Genomic DNA, 21859 nt, shown 5'->3' on the forward strand with positions numbered 1-21859 from the left:
ACGTCCCAGGTTGAGGGAACTGGGTATCCAGCCGCTGTAGTAGCTTCTGAAGAGTATTAAGCACATCCAGAGACAAAACTGTCTGGGGGTTCAGCAACGTGGATGATATAGGTACCATACCCCCGCTCGCACTCGTCGCCGTCGTCGTCGACGTGGAAGGCCGTAAGCCTAAATCCAATGGCTGCAGAACCATGTCACCTTCCCCTTCCGCCGAGCAGGCCGTGTCTGGCTGCAGTAAGACCTCAGGGGGGATCGGGTCATAGACCTCAGGCAGCCAAGCCATAGACTGAGTTTCCGTCGACGAAGGAATCCCAACCGCTGCTGCTTGAACGGTAATAGGCATCGTCAATGACACCGAGGTCGACGAGGAAGTCGTCGTCGTCGAGCCTTTAGACTTCGTTGTCGATTTTGATGCCGACTTCCCGGCTGAAGCTTCTCGACTCACGGAAGACCTGGGACGGTCCCCTGAGGAGGATTTAGACAGCGCCAGCCTCTCCGTCTTAGATGATGAGGAGGAGGAGGGCTTTTTATGAGATGAGGAGGATCCAGCATGTTTCCCCTTATGCTTGTCCTCAGGGCGAATTTCTGCTGGCCGCACCTTCTTCGATGGAGGCTCCGACTTGCTCCTGGAGGCCGTGGAGCCAACTTCCGAAGCCGGGTAGGCACCCGCTCCGTCATTAAGCCAGTCGACCAGCCTTCTTTTACGGTCCTTAAGGGTTTTTTGGGAGAAACCCTGGCATATCTCACATGTATCCGCCGTGTGGTGCGGGTGGAGACAGTAGATACAGTCCATGTGGCCGTCTCCTTCATAAACCTTTTTGAGGCCACAGGTTGCACATGGGCGAAATAACGCCTTTCCAGACATAATTCTCCAGATTTGAACTTCGCTTACGCGAAACAGACAAAAAAACAATCTAGTTATCACTAGTAGTAACACGAAGATCCCACTGCTTTGAAAGACGGTTGAAATCTGAGGGAGCGCGGGGGCGGGGCCTGTATTTATATCATGACGTCCTGACGGCACGGGCACGCATGATACAAAACGAGGTGGATAGGACGCATAAGCGTCGAAAAAGTTTTCCTACGGGAAAGGGTCTATATAATGTACCGGGGATTCCCAGCCTGACGACGGGGAATATTCAAAGCATGTGAATCCATGAAAGATCCAATGCTGGAGAATATGCCGATCTAGCACAATCACTTGGTCTCTTTATCCATCTGACTATGTAGGGGATTGTTGCGTCGCAAGTTGCGTGTTTTCTGGATCCCCACAGTCAATGGAGACAGCAACATGCTGTGAGAAACAAGAGGGTATTCTCCCAGGTAGGCCCCAAGTTTCTTCTATTTAGAAGAAACCAGAGGAGGACCATCGCTTTTGGATCCCAACCCTGGCAGTGGACAAGCGAGGGAAGACCGCCTGGGTAGGGCAGTGCAGGGTAATAAATCCGGGAAACACTCCGGCAAGACGCGGTATCCGATGAGGTTAACAGAGGGTGAAGAAGACTTCCTCAACGCCTTTATTGTATATTCGTGTCTATCTCTCTTGAATGAAGAAGAGAAGTCCAATCATAATAGAATGACATGTGTGGGAAAATATGGGAACCAGAGTGACCAGAATCTGATTAGCTATAACATCAATGGGTCCTTCCCCAACTCAAGTCAAAGAACGTATTCTCCAAATCAGTCCAACAATTACTGAAATGGGGAAAAGGGAATTGCCCTTGATATATAAAAAAAAAAAAAAAAATCAATCAAGCTGGGTGTTCCCCTTCTCCCCAATCTCAACCATCTTATTACACTTTGCGCCGAAAGAACCCTCAGTGGTCTGGTCCCATCTCCCCCTCCCTATTTCCAACAAACATTGAGAAGAGAAAGATGCAACTAAGATCAAGGAGGATTACCCAGAGGAAAAGCATTGGAAAGCAAGACCAGGCCTACTACTACAGCCTACCACTAGGCTGTCCCACTAATAGAGTCAAGCAAGGTCTGGCACTTTATCCCAACTGTGTACACCTGTCTCCACTTCAATCTTCCCAACACTATAAAAGGTGGGAGTTATGCCAGAAGCAGTGAGCAAGCTGGGGACGCCGTCTGGACCAGAGAAGCCAAGGAGCAGAGAGGAGCTGGAGGAGAACAGCGTGCAGATACGCGGGCCCGGTGTCTGTGATGGGCTGCAGCGTGACGAGGGAGCCATGTATCCAAGGAGCCAGAGTGAGGCTGCCTGCATCCTGCTGGTGGCGTTCAGTGGAGTGCTTGTTTCCTTGGGACTTTTGCCGGTTCCAAGGGTGCATGAGGGGCAGGTGGTTAGACACTGACCTCAACCCCATGTATCCTGAAGGGACCGCCTGTCAACGCGACACTACCCGTTGTGTTTCTTGAAAGATAACGAGAGAGAAACTCGGGAGCTTGCGTCTGATTGCAGTAGAGCGGGGGGAAGGCACCGAAGTAAAGCAGCACGAAGTGAAAGGTAAGTGACAGGCTGTGAAAAGGCATAAAGCAAGAAAGAAGGCAAAAGCAAGCCGAAAACAAGAGAGTGAAAACAATCCGCAAGTCAGAAAGAACGCTTAAAGGAAAAGGGGTGCCAGGGGCACTATAAAGGCAAGAGAAGGGTGCAAGAGGCACAAGAAAAAAGAGGGTGCAAGTGTGCACAATAGAAAAGAAGGTGTGCAGGAGGCACAGTGAAGTGGAAAAGAACAGAGTGAAAGAGGAACAGAAGACAAAAAGTGCCAGAAGACCGCTACAGAGAATAAGGAGAGGGGTTAGAGGTTAGAGTGGTCGCGCTTGGGAGGAGCAAAGAGTCCAGCATTCTCGAAAGTCTCAGATACCACTCCCTGTAAGAACTGTACAATGAAAGGTACATCCTGACTAGGAGAACTTTGTTTATTCAAAGATGAAAGGGGCCTAAGCCTGGGGAAAGAGAACTCAGAGGCCTGGCCAGAACAGTGTATTCTTTTTGTTTGGAACTGGGAGAGCCCTGGCTTGGAGAAGGGAACCCCAACAGACCCAAGGATATTGTGAACGTTGTTGATTTGCTACTAGAGCCCTGTGTGGAAGCTTCTAAGGGATCCCATTTTGAATTGAACTATCTTGCACTGGCAGAACTACACCCATTGGTAAGACTTCTGAAACCAGCTGTGATTTACATTTCATTTTCTTTCCTTTTTAAAGACTTCCTAACACATTTTTGTAAAGAGCGAGGGCAACGTGAGACAGTCATGGAATCAAGAGAGACCTCGACTGAAAGGTATTCGTTTTAAAACCTTTATTTATTAAGGTTCCTGGTTTGGTGCAATACCTGACTGACCCTAGCTCTAAAGGGATGGCTACCTTAACGGATGTTTCTAATGGCCGTCGCATAGCCCAAAATAAAAGTCTTTCTGTGTCTAAACCTATGCTTACCTCACTATTTACAAAAATGTGATAGGACGTTTTCTAAAAAAGGAAAATAGTGATTCAACAAAAAGTGGGAAAGCCAAGGTTGATTTCAGGTCGTCTTCTCACCAGGTGCAGTTTGGTCAATGTCGCAAAAATTAGTTCAATCAACAGGGCTGTTCGTAAGACCTTCAGAGGGCCCTTGCAGTGATTTCAAATAATTTCAGTGTCTCCGCGTTCCCTTCCCCAAGCTTCAACTTATTCAAGCTTTACCACAAAGAAATGTAACCGTTCCTTTTGAAGCTTCTCAGGGTTCCCTTCCCTGCGCTTCACTCCTTTCAACACTATAAAGACAACCAATAAGTCTTGGGGTTCCCTTCCGCAAGCTCAGGCCCCTTTCCAGTGTCAAACACAAGTTCAATAACTTAGTTCAAGTTGTCAGGATGAACCTTGCCTTTCCCATACAGTTCTCTGCACATATCATTCACTTATGGGGTAAAGTAGAGACTTTCGAAAAACGCCACGGTATTGGTTCCTCCTCAGCGTGACCACTCTGACCTATAAGCCCTCTCTGTATTTCTTTCTTCTCTTTCTGTCTTCTCTGGTTGCTTGCTGCACCCCCTTTACTTGTTTTCCCCTCGCTGTGCGCACTTGCTCCGTTACCTTCCTTTTATCGTGCCTCTTGTAATTTTCCTTTACTCTTCATGCCACCTTGCAACGCTTTTTCTGCTACGGGTCACTCGCACCCTTGTGTACACTTTGCACTGTTCCTTTTCTTTACTTTCACTCACTTTCCGCTCCGATCAGTCTTTTGCTGGCTTTCGCTCCGATCTGCCATTCGCTTTAAATTCTGCTCCATTCTGTCAACTTTACACTTTGTTTCGCTCTTGCTTTCAGCCTTTCTAGACTTTTCTTTCCCTTCAATTCTGTGCCTCTTTGACTGTCTGTGTCTTTCTCCCGCTCCACTCTCATCCAAACGCACACCCCTGAGTTTCTCTCACATTCTTCACGAAACTCACCGGGCAGAGTCGCGTCGAGGCGGTCCCTGCAAGATATGCAGGGTTGAGGTCAGGCTCTCACCACCTGCCCCTCAGTCACCCTTGGGGTCGTCACAGGTCCCAAGGGAATGAGCACTCTTCTGAACCTGGCCAGTAGAGTGCAGGTTGCGTTTCTCTGGTTGCCTGAAGGCATGGCTGCTTCGCCACGCTGCAGCCCTAAATCCACACCAGGCCAGTGCCTCTGCACTCCTACAGCCTGCTTCTCTCTGCTCCTGGGCACCTCCAGCCCGGACTGCACCCCCAGCTCGCTCATGCACTTGTTTAAGACCACACCTTTTATAATGAAAAACCCAGTCAAGTGCAGTCAGGTGTGACTGGTCCCTATTACATGCCTGACTATTAGTGGAACTGGAGTTCTTTCCAGGGTAGGTTGCCCTTATTTTCCCCATGTTATTGCTATGGGTAATCCTTACTGGTTGTCGTTGCCTCTTCCTCGTCTCAGTATTTGTTGGAAATGGGGAGGGGGAGCTGGGGTGACTTTAAAATACCCCCTTGGGGTTGAAAGAGATTAGAGGTGAAACAAGATTTAAATGGAGTTTTGATGATCTTATCAGGGTATTGACAGGGCGTATAAGAAAATCTTCAAGTTTGTTCTTCCCTAAGTAGAACGGTGTCGCCTTCTTTATGCCTGCCGATGGCTTATGTGTATAGGGTTCTGGGTGGTATTTCCTATGCTTTGGAGAGGATGAATAGATCTTGTCATCAGTGCCCTGATCTTGTGTTACTTGCGCCTCCCTACCTCTCCCTCTTGGGTAATCAGTTATTTTGTTTCTCACTCTAGGGTCATGACGGATGGAATGAGAGCTAGGGATTTTGCTAGCTCCGTTTGGGTCATGGGAATCAGGATAGCACATGAAGGCACGTGGGACTAACTCCTTCATCACTATCGAGTTACAATACAGCGTCTTGCCTGGGGCATTCCCATGATCACAACCCCAGACTCCCCTACCTAGGTGATCCTCCATCGCTCGTTCACACCCGGGGTTGGGATCCAAAGGCGAAGGTCCTCCCCTGGTCACCTGAATAGAGGATTCTTGGGGTCTACATGGGAGAATACCCCTAGGTTTCTAACAGCAAACATAGGTTTAGACAGGCGGATTACTGTTTTGGACTTTCTGACATCGACAGCCTTTAGAAACATCAGTTAAGGGAACCATCCCTTTAGAGTTAGGGCCAGTCTGACATTACACCAACCCAGGAACCTTAGTAAATAAAGGTTTTGAAACCAACATCTTTGAGTCTGTCGCTCGATACCATGCCTGGAAAAACATTTTTGGTGGGGTGCGAGAGGGAAGGAGGCTGCATTTTTTGCTAATGCTGCCATAAAAAAAAGAAGGCATTGACCACATAATTTTACCAACACTGGAAACTGGATTTTTATAATGCTCATTGATTTATAATCACTTCCAGTATATATGTAAGGCATAATCGCTTTCACACTCAGCAAGGCACATTGTCAAAACCCATAACAATGGTATAAAATATATTCTGATAGTGGTATATCATTCCAAGGTGGACAGTCTTTTGCACTTTTTCGAAATACTGCTATGAAAAAGAGGTGAACAAATCGCATCAGTGACGATTCTGTACTGCTTTGCATAAAATCAAAGAGCATTTTGAAATCATCATTATGATCACAGATCTTTATATTTGAAAAATCTGCCTGTGATAAAGTGCCGATATGAAAATGTTTGTAGTTGGTACGGACCAGGCAGGTTAGCTGTATGGGCAGCCCCCAGATTATTATACACAAAAATCGACAGAATGATTATTGATAGAAGATGGATCGTGTCTGAGTGCATCATTTTAGTGGTAAGGAATGATGAGGGCATGGAGAGGGTTATTAGGGTGTTTCCTGGCTTTGGGCTGTAGTTTTCACAGAGATTCAGGCGCGGCGCAGTGTCATGCAGCACAGTATCCATCAATGAAATTGGTTTCCGACAGATGGCAGTGAGAAGAGTTTTGCAATTGCTTGTCTTAAAGTAACCCACACAGTCTTGATTCAGTTGCCATTATCTTTCTTTTCTTTCAAACCGGTTGATTGGAAAGTCAAGTCTTAAGCCGTTTCCTGAAAGTCGGGTGGCTCACTTGCAGGCAGAGAGGTTTGGGTAGGGTGTGGCACCGTCTTGTGGCCAGAACTGAAAGAGAGGAACCTCCTTGCCGTTTGTTGAAGTTGGAGACGTGTACTATTGCAACATTGCTGGAGCTAAGTGTTCTGGGGGTGGTGTAGTGTTGAAACTTACTTCTGAAGGAGGAAGGGCCCTCTCCATGGTATGAATATTGGGTGATGCACAATGTTTTTAAATTATTTTGATGGGTACCCAGTGAATACTATATAATGCTGGCATGATATGTTCAAATCTCATCATTCTAAGAAATAGTCTGGCAGCTGCATTTTGAACTCTTTGAAGTTTCCTCAATAGTAATCTGGGGTGCCAATATAGAGGCTGTTGGAATTTAGTTTGGAGAGTATTACAGAAATTATGGCCATGGCCAAGGTCGGACTGGGGCATATAATACTCTTGGGTCCCAATGAAAAAGTGGTCCACAGTACACAAATGGCAATTCATTCCTCTTGTGACAGAATGTTTGAATATTAACCAAGAGGGATGTAAATTGTTCATTTTATAGAATATATATACAGCAACATTGGTCAAAACTACTAACCGCATACTGAAGGAACTCAACAAAAACTGGCCCACTTTGACCACAGAAACATGGCCAATGCCCGAACCAAAAGCACATTTTGTGCTTTTGGTTCGGGCATTGGCCTATAGGCCAGTCCGAGCCTGGGCATTGGCCTGTGGGTGAATGTTAAGTAAGGTAAGATGTGACACAGCATACGCTGCTGGGCAAGAACGCTTCCAAAGATGGCCCTGATCTGACGGTCACCAAGTACATAAGGCACACCGGGTTCGGTGGTCATTTCATTTTCAGAGCACTCACCCTAACATTAAAATGCTTGTACTATTGAGATACGTTTACGGATTTGGCTAGTCTTGCATTTGGAAGCGTGGACATAATGGCCATCAGTCACTCCGTTGCGGTGAGGTGACTCTCGCCCCATTCAGAAATGTGTCTGGAAGGCTGCGCACTTGCTCAGTTCTCAACACAGACATTCTAAGAGAAATATAGGTCGAATTCATTTTTAAGGAAAAGAAGTTTTGTTTTTCTGTGTTTTGCCACGCGATCGTACTTCCCTGCGGCGATAAGAGTGGTGCAAGCACAGCTTTCTGGGGTAACACTGTCCAGCAGCGCTGCCGTGTAACTGAGGTGCAGAGGGGTGTAGTATGCATTCTCAGGAATGCAAGAAAATGCGGAAAAACCAGCTGCATGTTGGTGTCTTGGTGCTTTTTGGACATGGCTTTGGGCCTTTCGGTGTTCACATGCGTCACACTGGCATATGACACGCATAGGGTGGGGTTCAGGGGAGCAAGGCCTGGAAGTACATTATGCAACGATGACTTATGTTCTGCACATTGGAAGGGTCTGAAGATGGCGCTCTTGCAACCTGTGCTGTTCCCCACACGGGAGGGTTTCGGTCGCCATCTTTCTGGCTGTTCGACCCAAAGCTTAGAAACATGGTTTCCATGCGACAAGCACTCGTGGGTCAAGGCATCAAAAACATTTCCTTTCGTTCGGCACAAATTTTAAATTTACTTCAGAAATCCATTGACATGTCCAATGCGAGATCGTTCTGGAAAATGCTGCTGTGAAACAGGCTCTGGTCCAGTCCCCATCCCGGGGCAGGTCCCATTGTCTCAGGAGGATAGCTCAGCAGAAACGTGTTCGCCTTGGAAGCAAGACGACACGATGCAACACAGGTTCGATCCCCGGGTCCGAGCTTGGAAACCTCTGGGTATTAAACGTGTTATAAATAACATATCATATGAGTATGGAGGAAAGGGGGACGGGACGTAAGAGTACGCATTGGACATAGACACATGCGTGCTCCCCTTGGCTCCATACCCCTAATCTGTGGTGCCATCTTTCAGGTTTAGCAGAAATTGGGGGCTGGTGGAGTGTGGTTTCAGGTGTAATCTTTACCCCAGCTGATGCCATGAGAAGCGTCATCACAGAAGTGGCATCAAGCCTCTTGCAACCACAATGGGCCGGCCTCAGAATTTAATGATCGTTCGCTTTCCCCAATTTTGCATTTACCAACTAAGAAGTGGTTCACTTATTATGAAGCGGAAAATGCACAAAACGGACCGTGTACATTTCAATTCCATGCCTCTCAACCTTTTGAGTCGCCCTGGAGGGTGGCATCAGATTTATAGGAAAACAGCAAACTGAAATCTATGTTATGGTGCGGTCTGTGTTTATAACCCGACTCCACGGCTGGTGGCACTCTCCAAAGGCGTGTGGGTTGAGAGGTATGAATTTGGAAGGTACCTCAGTGGGTTCAGCCAACTTCTACACAGGTCAGAGCACAGGTTGCAAGTCACCAGTTTGCATCCTAGCTGAGATGGCAAAGCATTGCATCCTTCCGAGCCTGATAAATTGAGTACTAAGTCAGTCTATGCCTACCTTGCTAGGGGGAAAGGGGTTGCGCCAAACCATACCCGCCAGCAGGCTTAAACCATTGCATTTCCCCAACTTGTCCAGATATAAAATTAAAGCAATATGCCGGGGGATGGGGGGGAAGACTCAAATATTATGCCTAGGCAAACATCCTCATCCTCAGTGCCCAATACCAGAGTGCCCGTTCACGGCCTACTGGTCAAGAAGGGTAGCCGGAGACGACCCTGTGGCTCCAGCCCCAAGGTCTCAAGAGAAGGGGCACAGAAACTGGACAGGCAAACTGCTTACCCAGATATTACCCATGCACCTGCAAGCCCCAGTGTTGAGGTGCAACCCTTGCCCCAGTGGGAAGTGGAGTCACGGGAAAGGGGCAACTGGTACCTGACATGTTGAGGAAGGAATGAGGCTGCCCATTTTTTAAAACTGTGATTCCATCCAGTTGGGCACCAACATCCCAAAGGTCTGCAGGAAGAGGAAAGGTGGACTAACGACCAACCCAATAACATAGATGCGTATACTATTTTCATCAAAAATGCACGGAAACAAAACTCTTTAGCTCATGTCCCTGTATTCTTGCACCGGCTGCACATACCAAAATGCAACGTGACTGGGAGCCGAGGCAAACACTGGCCAAGTAACTCAAACCTGAACTGGACAAAATGGAGTCATCAAACTCAACTGCGATAAAGTCACCTGCTCTTTGCCATATTTTGATACTGGCATGCAGCTTGTCATTAGATGAAGTGAATACAAGTTGAATTCACACCAAAACGGTGTTTTAACTGAACAGAGGTTATGCCCACGAGTGACTAAGTCAAAGGAAGGAGTTTAAGCATTTAAAAATAAAAAAACGAATATGGTTTTTGGGACAGACCAAGCAGTGGTGTAGTACTGTACATGGTGTGAATTTCACTTTGAGATGCAGATACAATCAAACATGCCCTGCTGTGTGTGACCCCATAGCACCGAATAAATGGGGCCCCATAGAAAAAGGGCACATAGTAAGTAGGCCCCTGTTATGAACGCTTTGAGGCCTCAAAATGGTACCATTGCCATGCTGGCACAACTGCCCCGAATACAGGGCTTTAAGTGGCCCGGGTCCCGGACCCAGCTACACCACCACCGAGTCCCTGCCAAGTCCTGTTTTCCGGCAGCATCAGCACTGGTAGTTGGTGTCCAAAGCAACCCCTTGCACGTTGCTACATTTCCCCCACGACTCCTGTTTTCTGACCACTGGCTGCCGAATTAATATCGTCATACCTTAATAAAGGAAATGAAAAACATGCAGGCCATGATTTGACGGTTTTTACTGTCTATAACTGTATTTTTTTTTTAAACATCCTGTTTTACACCTCCCATCACCACTCATGCAGGCCCCCCTTGCATAGCGCTCTGTTCCTCTCGCTTTTCTAACTCCAGAAATATTGTAGAAGATCCGGATGTAGAATTTGGGGGAAAAGGAGACGGATCCTGGCTCCCCCTCATCACTGCAATTGTGTGATTTCGGACACATGTTATCTTTCTGGGACTCAGTCCACTCGTTTGGTAAAAATATAATCGCACAAGAGAAATCATTAAACGCTTTATAGAAGAAAGACCACTTTTCCCCCCTCAGAGTATCCATCTGCAGGCTCGCTTGTACAGCGCCACGATGCCCAAGGGCTGTTTGTGCACTATACAATGTAAAAAAAAAAACTAAAAAAAAATAAAAAAGCAGCATTTGGGGTACACTGAATATTAAAGGGCAAGAGCTCATAACATGCCGCTTATAAAATGTGTGAATAATAACTACTAAGCGGCGCCCTTGCTGCTTGGGCCTTTGATGGCGCTTAAGACTTCCACCTTCTTCATCTCATTTAAGGCCTTATGTGGCTACTTGAGCGAGCAAGTCGGGGCAGGAAGGGGCCGGAGACCCGCCCCATATTCAGTGTTCTCCAAACTGTGGCAATGTACCCCCCCACCCCTCTTATGGAGGTCCAGGCGATGTCCATGCAGGCTTGCGGTGCTTTAAAAAAGTAGGTCACGGGAGGGGGCAACAATATGTTTACTGTTACTATGTTTATAAACGTTTAGATGCCACTGCCCTAGTCTGGCATATCAAACGGTAGATAGCTCAGTGGGTTTACATGGTCTAAACCCCAAGGGGATGTTTACACGTTCATTCTTACGCATCTCTGCTGCCACTCTATGGAAATCCCTTCCACCCGCCTTGAGATAGGAGCCCTCCTATACTATGTTGACCAGCGCTGGTCAATGGGCCGGCTCTTGCTGGGTCCAACATCAGATGTCTGGCCGGATCTCGGGACCCGGCCTGCCTGAGCCCTGACCAGTCTATATCGGCTTCGCGAGGGAAGCTGGGAGCTGGGGGGGAGGGGTCTAATCTGCACGGTGCCCCTTTCACCACCTTCATTTGTGTGTCTGCAGCCTCTGTCGCTTAGCCTGTTTTCTTTCTTCTGGCCTGAAAGGGACACCACGGGGCTCAATGGGCCATGAATATAACTGGGCATCACTGTTGAAAGCAGGCTTTCTACATGCGGGGCGCCCTATTGTTTTCCAAATGTGCATTTTACATTCCATAGAAAAACAAAAGTAATTTCCAAACAGAAAAATGCTGCTTGCATTCACTAGTTTTCTTTTAAATGTTTATTTTGTGCTGGACTTCCACACATACTTTGTAATTTGTGCGCCACTTTGTGTTTTATCACAGGTTATATTCATAAAGATGTTATATGCTTGGCAAACTGGTTAATCACAAATAAATGCCTCTGTTGTGCTGACAGCAGTTATTAGGAAATTAACCTGTGGCTGCCAACGTTTGATTTTTACTACAGGGGCAGAAATACCCCCACCGTCCCCATGAATATAAGCAAGCGACCAGCCCAACCCATCCCCTGGGCAACCACATTTTATAGTACTTTTTTTTTAATAAGAAATGTTTAACATCCCAGCAACGGTCTCTCAACCCGCAGAGCTACCCAGTAGCCTTCTACTGTATAGCGTGCCTATGGAAATCACTGCATTACCAACAGTATTATGGAGGCACCGCACCACTCCCACGGAAGTGATTTAAAGTGGACGTTATGTACAGTGTGGGATTTGGAAAGAAGCAGCATGAAAGAAATGGCACCAGTTTTTAAATATTATTTTGAACATTTCCTTCGAGTGAAGTCCAACTGCCAGCTGCGCCTCCTCAGAACTCCGCCCTCTCGGAACATCACCCATACCTCCAAACGCCACCCCCACCAAAGCCCATTTGGGGTCCCCCTTGAAACTATTTCCATTTCCACCACTGGTGTTGATGCAAGAAACTGAAAACCTTCCTATTTCACTAGTCGCACCCCTCTTGCGACCCGACTAACTCCCTCATTAGCAGCACCCTTCCTGCCAACTGTCTAACTTACTAAGATGCTACAAGCGCCTAGACGCCCAAGGGTTGAGCGCACTATGCAAATGTTAAAATGAATACATACAAATACTATTCTAATAACTCGAACACTATTTAGTTGGTTTATAATGATGGCTGCTGTTTATGTACAGCGCTATGAAGCTGCAGGGAGCAGCTGTCATTCTGGTCGCCCCCAGCCTCGGTGCGCGCGCCGCAGCGAGTACCTTCGAGCATGCTGACGTGCATGGCGTCGTTGGCTCGCTTGGGCACGCTCAGCATCACTTCCAGGCCATCCTTGATCTCGCCTTTGCCTTCTTCGCAGCAGGTCAGGAGCTCCTGTGGAAAGAATAAAGGACAGCAGCAGTGAAGCGTGATCTCAGCCAGCACAGGGCAGGGCAGGCGTTCCCAGTCACAGGGGCCACCAGAGCAACGCCCCGCCGCCCACACACCCTCCTAGGCGCCAGCTCCCTGCCACAGGAGCTGCCGAAGCCCCGCCCACCAGGCAGGTGCTGCCCGTCACCGGAGCCCCGCCCACCTCCCTGTGTTGCAGACAGCTCGAAGTGCACCCCCCTCACCCTTCCCTGACCGCTCTGCAAACGTAATTACCCGCACCACACTCGGGTAACGCAATGCTTTTCTCGGCAGGCGTGCGTAGTGCATGTGGTTTCCATTTGGATTTTAGTCGGAACCGAATGAGGCTTAATTACTGGAGTGGTTTTAGAGTATTACACAATCTTTCCAGGCTAGGGCTGAAAGAAAACGTGCGAATTCTGGGAACTGTAGTCTTCGTTAACTCCTTTTAAACGCATTATGTGTGGTCAAATGTCATGAGTAGGCAGAGCTCGCAGTCCTGATGTTCTGACTATAAGGGCATCTTAGAATAATACAGAAAACCAGGACTGGATAAGCTACTCCTACAGGACAAGGAATACCTTGCCATATGCCGATGACTCCGGGCTCAAAAATGCCACCGCAGGCGCCATGGCGTCACCCGAACTGCTTAGTCGAGGGGGTAAAACCCGGGCGACAACATGTGTGCCAAGAAGTGATTTGAAACCTTTCTATGCGCTGCGCACGCGCTGTTGCTGTGCAATTTCGAGCCCATGATCTATAAAAACCTCTAAAGGTCAAGAAGAAGAACCGGGTTTTTTATAGCATGCGATTGCAAAGGCTAATTTAAGGGGGCGGATAGCTCACAGGTCAACCACACACCTCTGACAATGAGGCCAGCTCGCTAGTTCGAATCCCGGCTGCTGCCTGAGGTCGATACATTTAGTACTGTTACACTGGTCAACAAGATCAGCTGCTGGAAGCAAGAAGAATCCGGCATGACACTCTATATACCCTCCCCACCCAGCGAGAAGACACACATTGTCTATGTATGCATTATGGTACCTTAACCACCTCATAAAAAAGCTCAAGTAAATTTACTGTACACTACTATTGTAGTACATTTTGTGTTTTTCAACTTAAGCAATGGAAGGATGGACATCTATTTCCCGCCCTGGACTTTTCCGCCAACGGTTCTTAGCACAACGTGGGTTCCAGGTCCCGACTTCTGTTGGAAAAAGTCCCGGAATGCAAAGTGGTGCTACCTAAAAACCCAGGACAAGATTAAGGAGATCTTGATGACTCGGGCCTGCTGGAAACTCTTAATACCCCCAGCAAACACACGCACTATGTGTTGGACTCGTTTTCCGCCTTTTCTTAAGCTAATAGACTTTTAACTGCATATTTTTTGTAGAGAATATTTTATTGCAGGAGTGGAGTAATTTACTGTGATTAGCAAAATGCGCCACTCAAGTTACTCCTTTAGGACGCCCCCAACACACGGCGCTGTATGCATAACAACTTTCAGAAACCAGGGTGTGGCGGCATAGGAGCAGTTAAAGGGGACATGACTAAACGTGTATCACTTTAGAGCTACTCACAGGACCTCAGGAAGTGCCTGAATACACAGCACAGTGAGGATGGGGTAAATGGGCAGCTGGGACTGATGAACCCTCTGCTGTGACTTAAAATCACAGCGTAGCTACGGAATGTTAGGGCTGTTAACATGGGTTACAGCCCGGCTGACTAAACTGTAATGGGTCATTACTACACTGGACCGTTACCGCTGTTTGGCTGATGGTATGACAGGAGCCAGCATTAACCACTGACGCAGCACCATCGACTAGCACACTACCAACCACCAAAGGTGTGGGATGGCCGACTGCCACCCTAGTCAGGAGGGGTGTAGGGCTACTCCCCATAATTGTTGCCTACCTCCAGAGGTAAGCTCTTGCTTCGTTTAAAAAAAAAACGCACCAGGTCCTTCGGGGACAATTCCTCACACTCGCCTGTAAGCAAGGAGTCCCTTGGCCAACAGCCACGAGCGCATGGGTAGGTGCCGGTGGGCAGGATGAAGGTTGGCAATGGGCAACAATGTGTGAAGGCAGGGTATGGGTGGCCGGGGAAGACAAGATGCCGGGGGTAACATCGGACTTTACTTTTTGGCATGACTGACCACCTCCTAACCTGGGAGTCTTCCATGATACGGGGGTACTTCCTGGTGAGGTGGGGGGCATCGACCTGATGCCAATGTGATGGTAATTGTTTTAAAGTCACGGAATTGGGAGTTAGGAGGAAGTCTAATTTGTTGTGACATCCTTTGCACACTTTATGCATTCTTGGTTTTGCCCCGGTTCATAATTCTTGTGCGGCCCATTAAAACCCGTTACACACCTTCTGAGGAGGGTTATACCACCATTTGCCTTACAACGCATTTACGACCTTTCTCTGTTGCTCAGGTCTAATATTTGGCCTGTGGGAATATAACCAGTGTTACACTGTGCTAAGTGCCTTTGCCAGTGTGCCTTACCGGCATAAGTGAACAGCCACTACCCACCATTACGGCCTTCCAATGCAGCAGTAGTCATTACCCCGGCCAAAGGTCTATGACCATGGCAAAGGGGTGCTTTATTTTTTTTTAAACTCCTTCGTACTGAAATGCCAAATGAAGGTCAAAATCTGCCTCACAAAACAGAGACCAGTCTAAAGAGAAGGAGCCCCCTTTCTATTTCCATAGTCGCTCACGCAGTGCAGGAAAGGTTTCGCGGCCCAGAAGAGATGGCGGAAAATAGAAGATGAGCTGGAGATGTTCCACAGGTGGGGTGGGGCAGCACAGGCATATACCAGCAGATAATGGCCGTGCTCTTGAGTTTTCGGATGGATTGAGGAGGTCGATGGAGGTGCTAATTGACTTCAAATTAAGGACTACACAGAGGCAGACAATTACCTTACGGGCAGCAAGCAATCTATTAACAAACCCATCAAGCATTACTGGTTATGCACTGGACACTATTCCTCAACAGTAGGTGTGGCGTCCCTCAATGATGAGGAAGGACTGGAGACAAAATAGCAGAATCTTGCCCTTTCCCTCTCCTCCCAACCAACCAACCGAACCCATCCTCATTATCAGATCTGGCAGAGCGACTGGAGGCCATGCAAAAGGCAGCAGTGGACGGACCATATCCAAACATCATAACATGGGGTGAACAGCCTGTGCGAGACCAGAAGACATGCCCTACCTTCAGCAATAGCTGGTACTTGGTGATCCGCTGCACAGGTTTGATTAAGTAGGAAGAGATGGAGTTTGCCAGGCCATGCCTCTGCTGGATTTCCTGCAAAAGAAAAAAGAACCAAGATGGAGCCAGTTTCAGAAAAGGCCAGCTCTCAGCAGCTATGAAGACCCTTGGCGCTCACTGGAGATCATTTGAGGCAAGCGGTGGATAAAACACCTGGGACGTTATTCAGGAATTCCAGGATTCCACAACTTGCCCCTGTTGCTAGAGTTGCCAAGTTGCCCCATGGCCTCAGGAACATGATTATCCAGTCTCGGCTATAAAGCCAACACCACATGGTGGGACAGCACACGTCTGATCACACTTATTCTGGCAGCAGCACAACTGCAGGTCGCAGCATGTAAGGCGCTATTGGCTGAAAAGCCAGCAGCGCTATCCTGCAGCAGGTGAATTGGCAACATTGTGTTCCCGAAAGACCAATAGGGTTGGGAAAATGTCTGCCTCAAATGTTACACAAGGGCTCTTTAGAACATTATTTTATTAACACATGGAAATCATAATGATCAGTAACTACTACTATTGTCTGAAATCCAGATATTCAGACTCCAGAAACCCGCCTGGATAACAAAGCATTTCTCTGCATTCACGGACCAATGTCATTTCCCAGCAAGGTTTATTTCACCAAGACACCCCAACCAAATTTAACACCTCAAAGTGAAAGCAAAAAAAATGGAGCAACGCTTTCTCTCCTGTAAAGAACATCTATTTGCTTTAAAATTGCACCTAAAGCAAGTTCATGCTTAAACGGTTCCAATTCAACCAAGAGTACAATTACAATGATTACTGTGTAATATTAGTTATTAAAATATACTATGAAACATTTAATTCACTAACCCGCTTTTGTACTTTACCCATTAATCCAAAATGTTTTACTTTCAACAACTCCAAAATTGTATTTTTTTTTGTGTTATTTAATGTGTTTAGCTCACCAGGAACTTTTCACATATACATTTAAAACAAAACAGAATAAAATGCATTTAAATTTGACAGTTTGCAAATAATGCAGATGCACAATCAAAATAATACAATTTTGATTATCTTAACTCATAGGGGTCAGTAATTTCTCAACAAAAGTCCAAATGCGATGTAAAGCAATAGGTAAATGATTTAGACCAGAATGAAGACAGTAGAACCAAAATCTCTTGCTCTTGATATCGTTAAGGTCAATCACAAACGTGCCAAGATTACACACATAAATGTTCCCGAAACGCTTACATCTGGTATCGGAGCTTCCAGAAGTTGCGATTCCTTACATATACAATGGCGGGTATGTAGTGCTATCCCTAATCTGGGGCCCATGATTGAGAGGACCAATAATTGGTTGGTCAGTAATCTTAAAATTAATTTATGGACACTTCGATCAGGGCATTCCATCAAGTATTTTTGCAGTTTAATAACTTTATATGCCATTTTAATGACTGTATGATAAGAGGATAGTATACCAAGGTGTGAGAAGTTCAGGTTCCAGTCCCACATCTTGATTTTCTTATTAAGGGTTTGTTTAGGACCATAATATTCTTCCCCAGTGGGAGTCTTACAGTTTCTAGGAGACTAGTCAACAAGATCAAAATATTTCTCATTTCGAGTCATAAAACTCGGTCCCTTACTTCTGAATTCTTTATCACAACATACATGTAATAGCCTCAGAACAGAGCAATTGGGGAAGTATGCTTGTTTCAAATACTATTCACTCTGTCTTAACAAGGCCGTTGTCTTCAACAAAGTCAGGCCTAATTCCAACCTTAACACAACCATAGGAACTGGCCAAGGCAATTTTAGGATACGTTTCCAGAAAGAACCCTCTAATACATTTATCCAATCGTAACTGGGAAGTAATAAATTGTTTAAGCCATACAAAATAGCACGGCAAGAAGATTGAATATAAAGTTTCTTTATACCACTTAGAACCTGACATCTTACGTGCAAAGTTTTCAAATAAGGAAGTTAATTGACCTGTTCTTGCAGTTTAAGTAGCACGTATTTCTTGGTAATGATTTGATACACGATTTTAAACCCAGATAAATGTAACTGGTCACATATTCTAAAGGTTGATTGGCTAGTAGCAGAGGGAGATTTCCTATCTGGCGAAGTGAAAACGGCATAGCTTTGGTTTTTGTATCACTTCGCTCTAGATGGGTTTCACAAGCATACTTGCCCAGCTCCTTCAACACCCTATTCATTCCAGAGTAGGTATGCTCAAAGATAACCACGTCATCAGCGTATATCATAAAAGGGATTGGGGTACTGTTTACGGTTGATGGGCAATGTGCCACCACTCAATGCTGAAGGGAGATCTGCCATATATAGATTAAAAAACAGAGGGGTTAGGATGCATCCCTGCCTAACCACTCGTGTAGTAGTTGCCCAAGTAGTAACATGGCGTAGACCGTCTAAGTTGATCTGTACCTCAGTATTAGTGTGAAGCAGTATGACAATCTGCAATAGATAGCCAGGGCAGCCCCTCCTTGCCAGTTTTTGCCAAAGACGGATAAAGCAAAAACAAAGAGGTGATGGCTGGAAGGTTTAGACTGAATCTTAACCACTGGCATTGCTCGGGGCAACCCTCCAGACCATCGTTCTTCGCCTGCCAAGCCATTACAGAAGGGGAAAGACCATATGCAAATCAGGCTTGGCCCCACCCCAAAAGGGGAAGTCCAGCCCGAACTGCTAGGTCACATCCCTTCTGCACGAGACCACAAGCATCCCCAAACATGTTTCACCCTTGTTGGGGATCATCAGTGAGGAGTAGCTTGGGTCTCTAGGCCCAGCAGGCACGGGACCCACGTCTGGGCATACCCGTCCCACTCGGGGTGACAAAGCAAAAACAAAGAGGTGATGGCTGGAAGGTTTAGACTGAATCTTAACCACTGGCATTGCTCGGGGCAACCCTCCAGACCATCGTTCTTCGCCTGCCAAGCCATTACAGAAGGGGAAAGACCATATGCAAATCAGGCTTGGCCCCACCCCAAAAGGGGAAGTCCAGCCCGAACTGCTAGGTCACATCCCTTCTGCACGAGACCACAAGCATCCCCAAACATGTTTCACCCTTGTTGGGGATCATCAGTGAGGAGTAGCTTGGGTCTCTAGGCCCAGCAGGCACGGGACCCACGTCTGGGCATACCCGTCCCACACGGGGTGACAAAGCAAAAACAAAGAGGTGATGGCTGGAAGGTTTAGACTGAATCTTAACCACTGGCATTGCTCGGGGCAACCCTCCAGACCATCGTTCTTCGCCTGCCAAGCCATTACAGAAGGGGAAAGACCATATGCAAATCAGGCTTGGCCCCACCCCAAAAGGGGAAGTCCAGCCCGAACTGCTAGGTCACATCCCTTCTGCACGAGACCACAAGCATCCCCAAACATGTTTCACCCTTGTTGGGGATCATCAGTGAGGAGTAGCTTGGGTCTCTAGGCCCAGCAGGCACGGGACCCACGTCTGGGCATACCCGTCCCACTCGGGGTGACAAAGCAAAAACAAAGAGGTGATGGCTGGAAGGTTTAGACTGAATCTTAACCACTGGCATTGCTCGGGGCAACCCTCCAGACCATCGTTCTTCGCCTGCCAAGCCATTACAGAAGGGGAAAGACCATATGCAAATCAGGCTTGGCCCCACCCCAAAAGGGGAAGTCCAGCCCGAACTGCTAGGTCACATCCCTTCTGCACGAGACCACAAGCATCCCCAAACATGTTTCACCCTTGTTGGGGATCATCAGTGAGGAGTAGCTTGGGTCTCTAGGCCCAGCAGGCACGGGACCCACGTCTGGGCATACCCGTCCCACTCGGGGTGACAAAGCAAAAACAAAGAGGTGATGGCTGGAAGGTTTAGACTGAATCTTAACCACTGGCATTGCTCGGGGCAACCCTCCAGACCATCGTTCTTCGCCTGCCAAGCCATTACAGAAGGGGAAAGACCATATGCAAATCAGGCTTGGCCCCACCCCAAAAGGGGAAGTCCAGCCCGAACTGCTAGGTCACATCCCTTCTGCACGAGACCACAAGCATCCCCAAACATGTTTCACCCTTGTTGGGGATCATCAGTGAGGAGTAGCTTGGGTCTCTAGGCCCAGCAGGCACGGGACCCACGTCTGGGCATACCCGTCCCACTCGGGGTGACAAAGCAAAAACAAAGAGGTGATGGCTGGAAGGTTTAGACTGAATCTTAACCACTGGCATTGCTCGGGGCAACCCTCCAGACCATCGTTCTTCGCCTGCCAAGCCATTACAGAAGGGGAAAGACCATATGCAAATCAGGCTTGGCCCCACCCCAAAAGGGGAAGTCCAGCCCGAACTGCTAGGTCACATCCCTTCTGCACGAGACCACAAGCATCCCCAAACATGTTTCACCCTTGTTGGGGATCATCAGTGAGGAGTAGCTTGGGTCTCTAGGCCCAGCAGGCACGGGACCCACGTCTGGGCATACCCGTCCCACTCGGGGTGACAAAGCAAAAACAAAGAGGTGATGGCTGGAAGGTTTAGACTGAATCTTAACCACTGGCATTGCTCGGGGCAACCCTCCAGACCATCGTTCTTCGCCTGCCAAGCCATTACAGAAGGGGAAAGACCATATGCAAATCAGGCTTGGCCCCACCCCAAAAGGGGAAGTCCAGCCCGAACTGCTAGGTCACATCCCTTCTGCACGAGACCACAAGCATCCCCAAACATGTTTCACCCTTGTTGGGGATCATCAGTGAGGAGTAGCTTGGGTCTCTAGGCCCAGCAGGCAGGCGGACTTTGTCAAAAGCTGCGTGGAAATCTATAAATGCAGCATAAAGACCTGCGCCACCACTGATCTTTTCCCAAGTCGTTAAATAATTAGCTAATCGTAGGTTATATAATGTACAATTTCCAGGGTGAAAACCAGTTTAAAGGTCGTCTAAGGTCAGGCAAGTTGCAGCCCACTTCTGTAGATCTCGAACCACAAAGGATGCCAATATTTAGCCAGATATGTCCAGCATAGAAAGAAGGCGGTAGTTCTCAACCAAAGACCTTTCTTGTGCACTGGAATCAAAATTGCCCTACGCTAGGACTTCGGTATTTGGTGGTACTGAGATATCACATGGAAGAGGATCTCCAAAACGGTAGCCCAATTTTCTGGATCTTGTTTCAGTACTACATTAGCTAAACCGTAGGGCCCAGGTGCTCTAGAACTTTTAAGCTTTCTAATGGCTATCTCTACGTCGCCCCGGTCTCAATTCAACTGCCATCTAACATCAGATTTTACAATGTACCCTCTGAATCCTCATTACCAGTGAAGATAGTTCGTATATGTGCTAACCACTGTACTGAGCTGATCACATTCATAAACTTACTATATTTTTGACCCTGTGCCACCTTAAGTGCCTGCCAGATAGTTCTGGTGGAACCCGTTTGAAGTATCTTGAACATCCGCTGCCATTGCATGTTCCTACTTGACCGGTTCCAGCATCTGACCTAAATTCGATATTTCGTTTTGATTCTGGCAATCAATTTGATCATCGAGTCTGTGTCATTGCCATTCATCCGTACCCTATGTATTTCTTTACTCTTGGTTGTTTTTGCATATCAAAACATTTTCCATTCGAATTGACTTGTGATGGCACATAAATACCTCGACTAAGTCCGAAAGTAGAAGCCAAAGTTTTTATCGACTCTTCTATTTTGTATCCTGTTAATAAATGGAGATGATATATCGATATTAGGGATTTCTCTTGCCAGAATTTTGAGAATGTATTTAAATTTGCCTGTGACCACGAAGTTCGATTGCCAGGACCATTTATATCTAAATCTCCCAATTTAATTGATGAACACACAGTAAGGTCACATGTTGCAGTCAGTGAGATCATTGCATGGTCACTCCATTCAGAAGAAGCTATGGTCAAACTTCTGACTTCATTTAGTACACTTTCAGATGCAAAGT

The 21859-nt window shown here is 47.1% G+C and overlaps 1 protein-coding gene across 6 annotated transcripts in view; it reads right to left on the reverse strand.

The window, feature by feature from the left end:
• Positions 1 to 21859, reverse strand: part of KALRN (kalirin RhoGEF kinase) — a 1827638-nt gene that overhangs the window by 512498 nt on the left and 1293281 nt on the right. For all 6 annotated transcript variants that reach the window (XM_069616662.1, XM_069616664.1, XM_069616661.1 and 3 more), the window contains exons 28-29: positions 15909 to 16001; positions 12564 to 12675 (exon numbers count right to left, since the gene is read on the reverse strand). In XM_069616662.1, the coding sequence (XP_069472763.1) occupies positions 12564 to 12675; positions 15909 to 16001 (205 nt within the window). The remainder of the gene's footprint in view (positions 1 to 12563; positions 12676 to 15908; positions 16002 to 21859) is intronic.

Source organism: Ambystoma mexicanum, chromosome 9 (assembly GCF_040938575.1).
Source record: "Ambystoma mexicanum isolate Mex_15411 chromosome 9, UKY_AmexF1_1, whole genome shotgun sequence".
NCBI classification, from domain to species: domain Eukaryota; kingdom Metazoa; phylum Chordata; class Amphibia; order Caudata; family Ambystomatidae; genus Ambystoma; species Ambystoma mexicanum.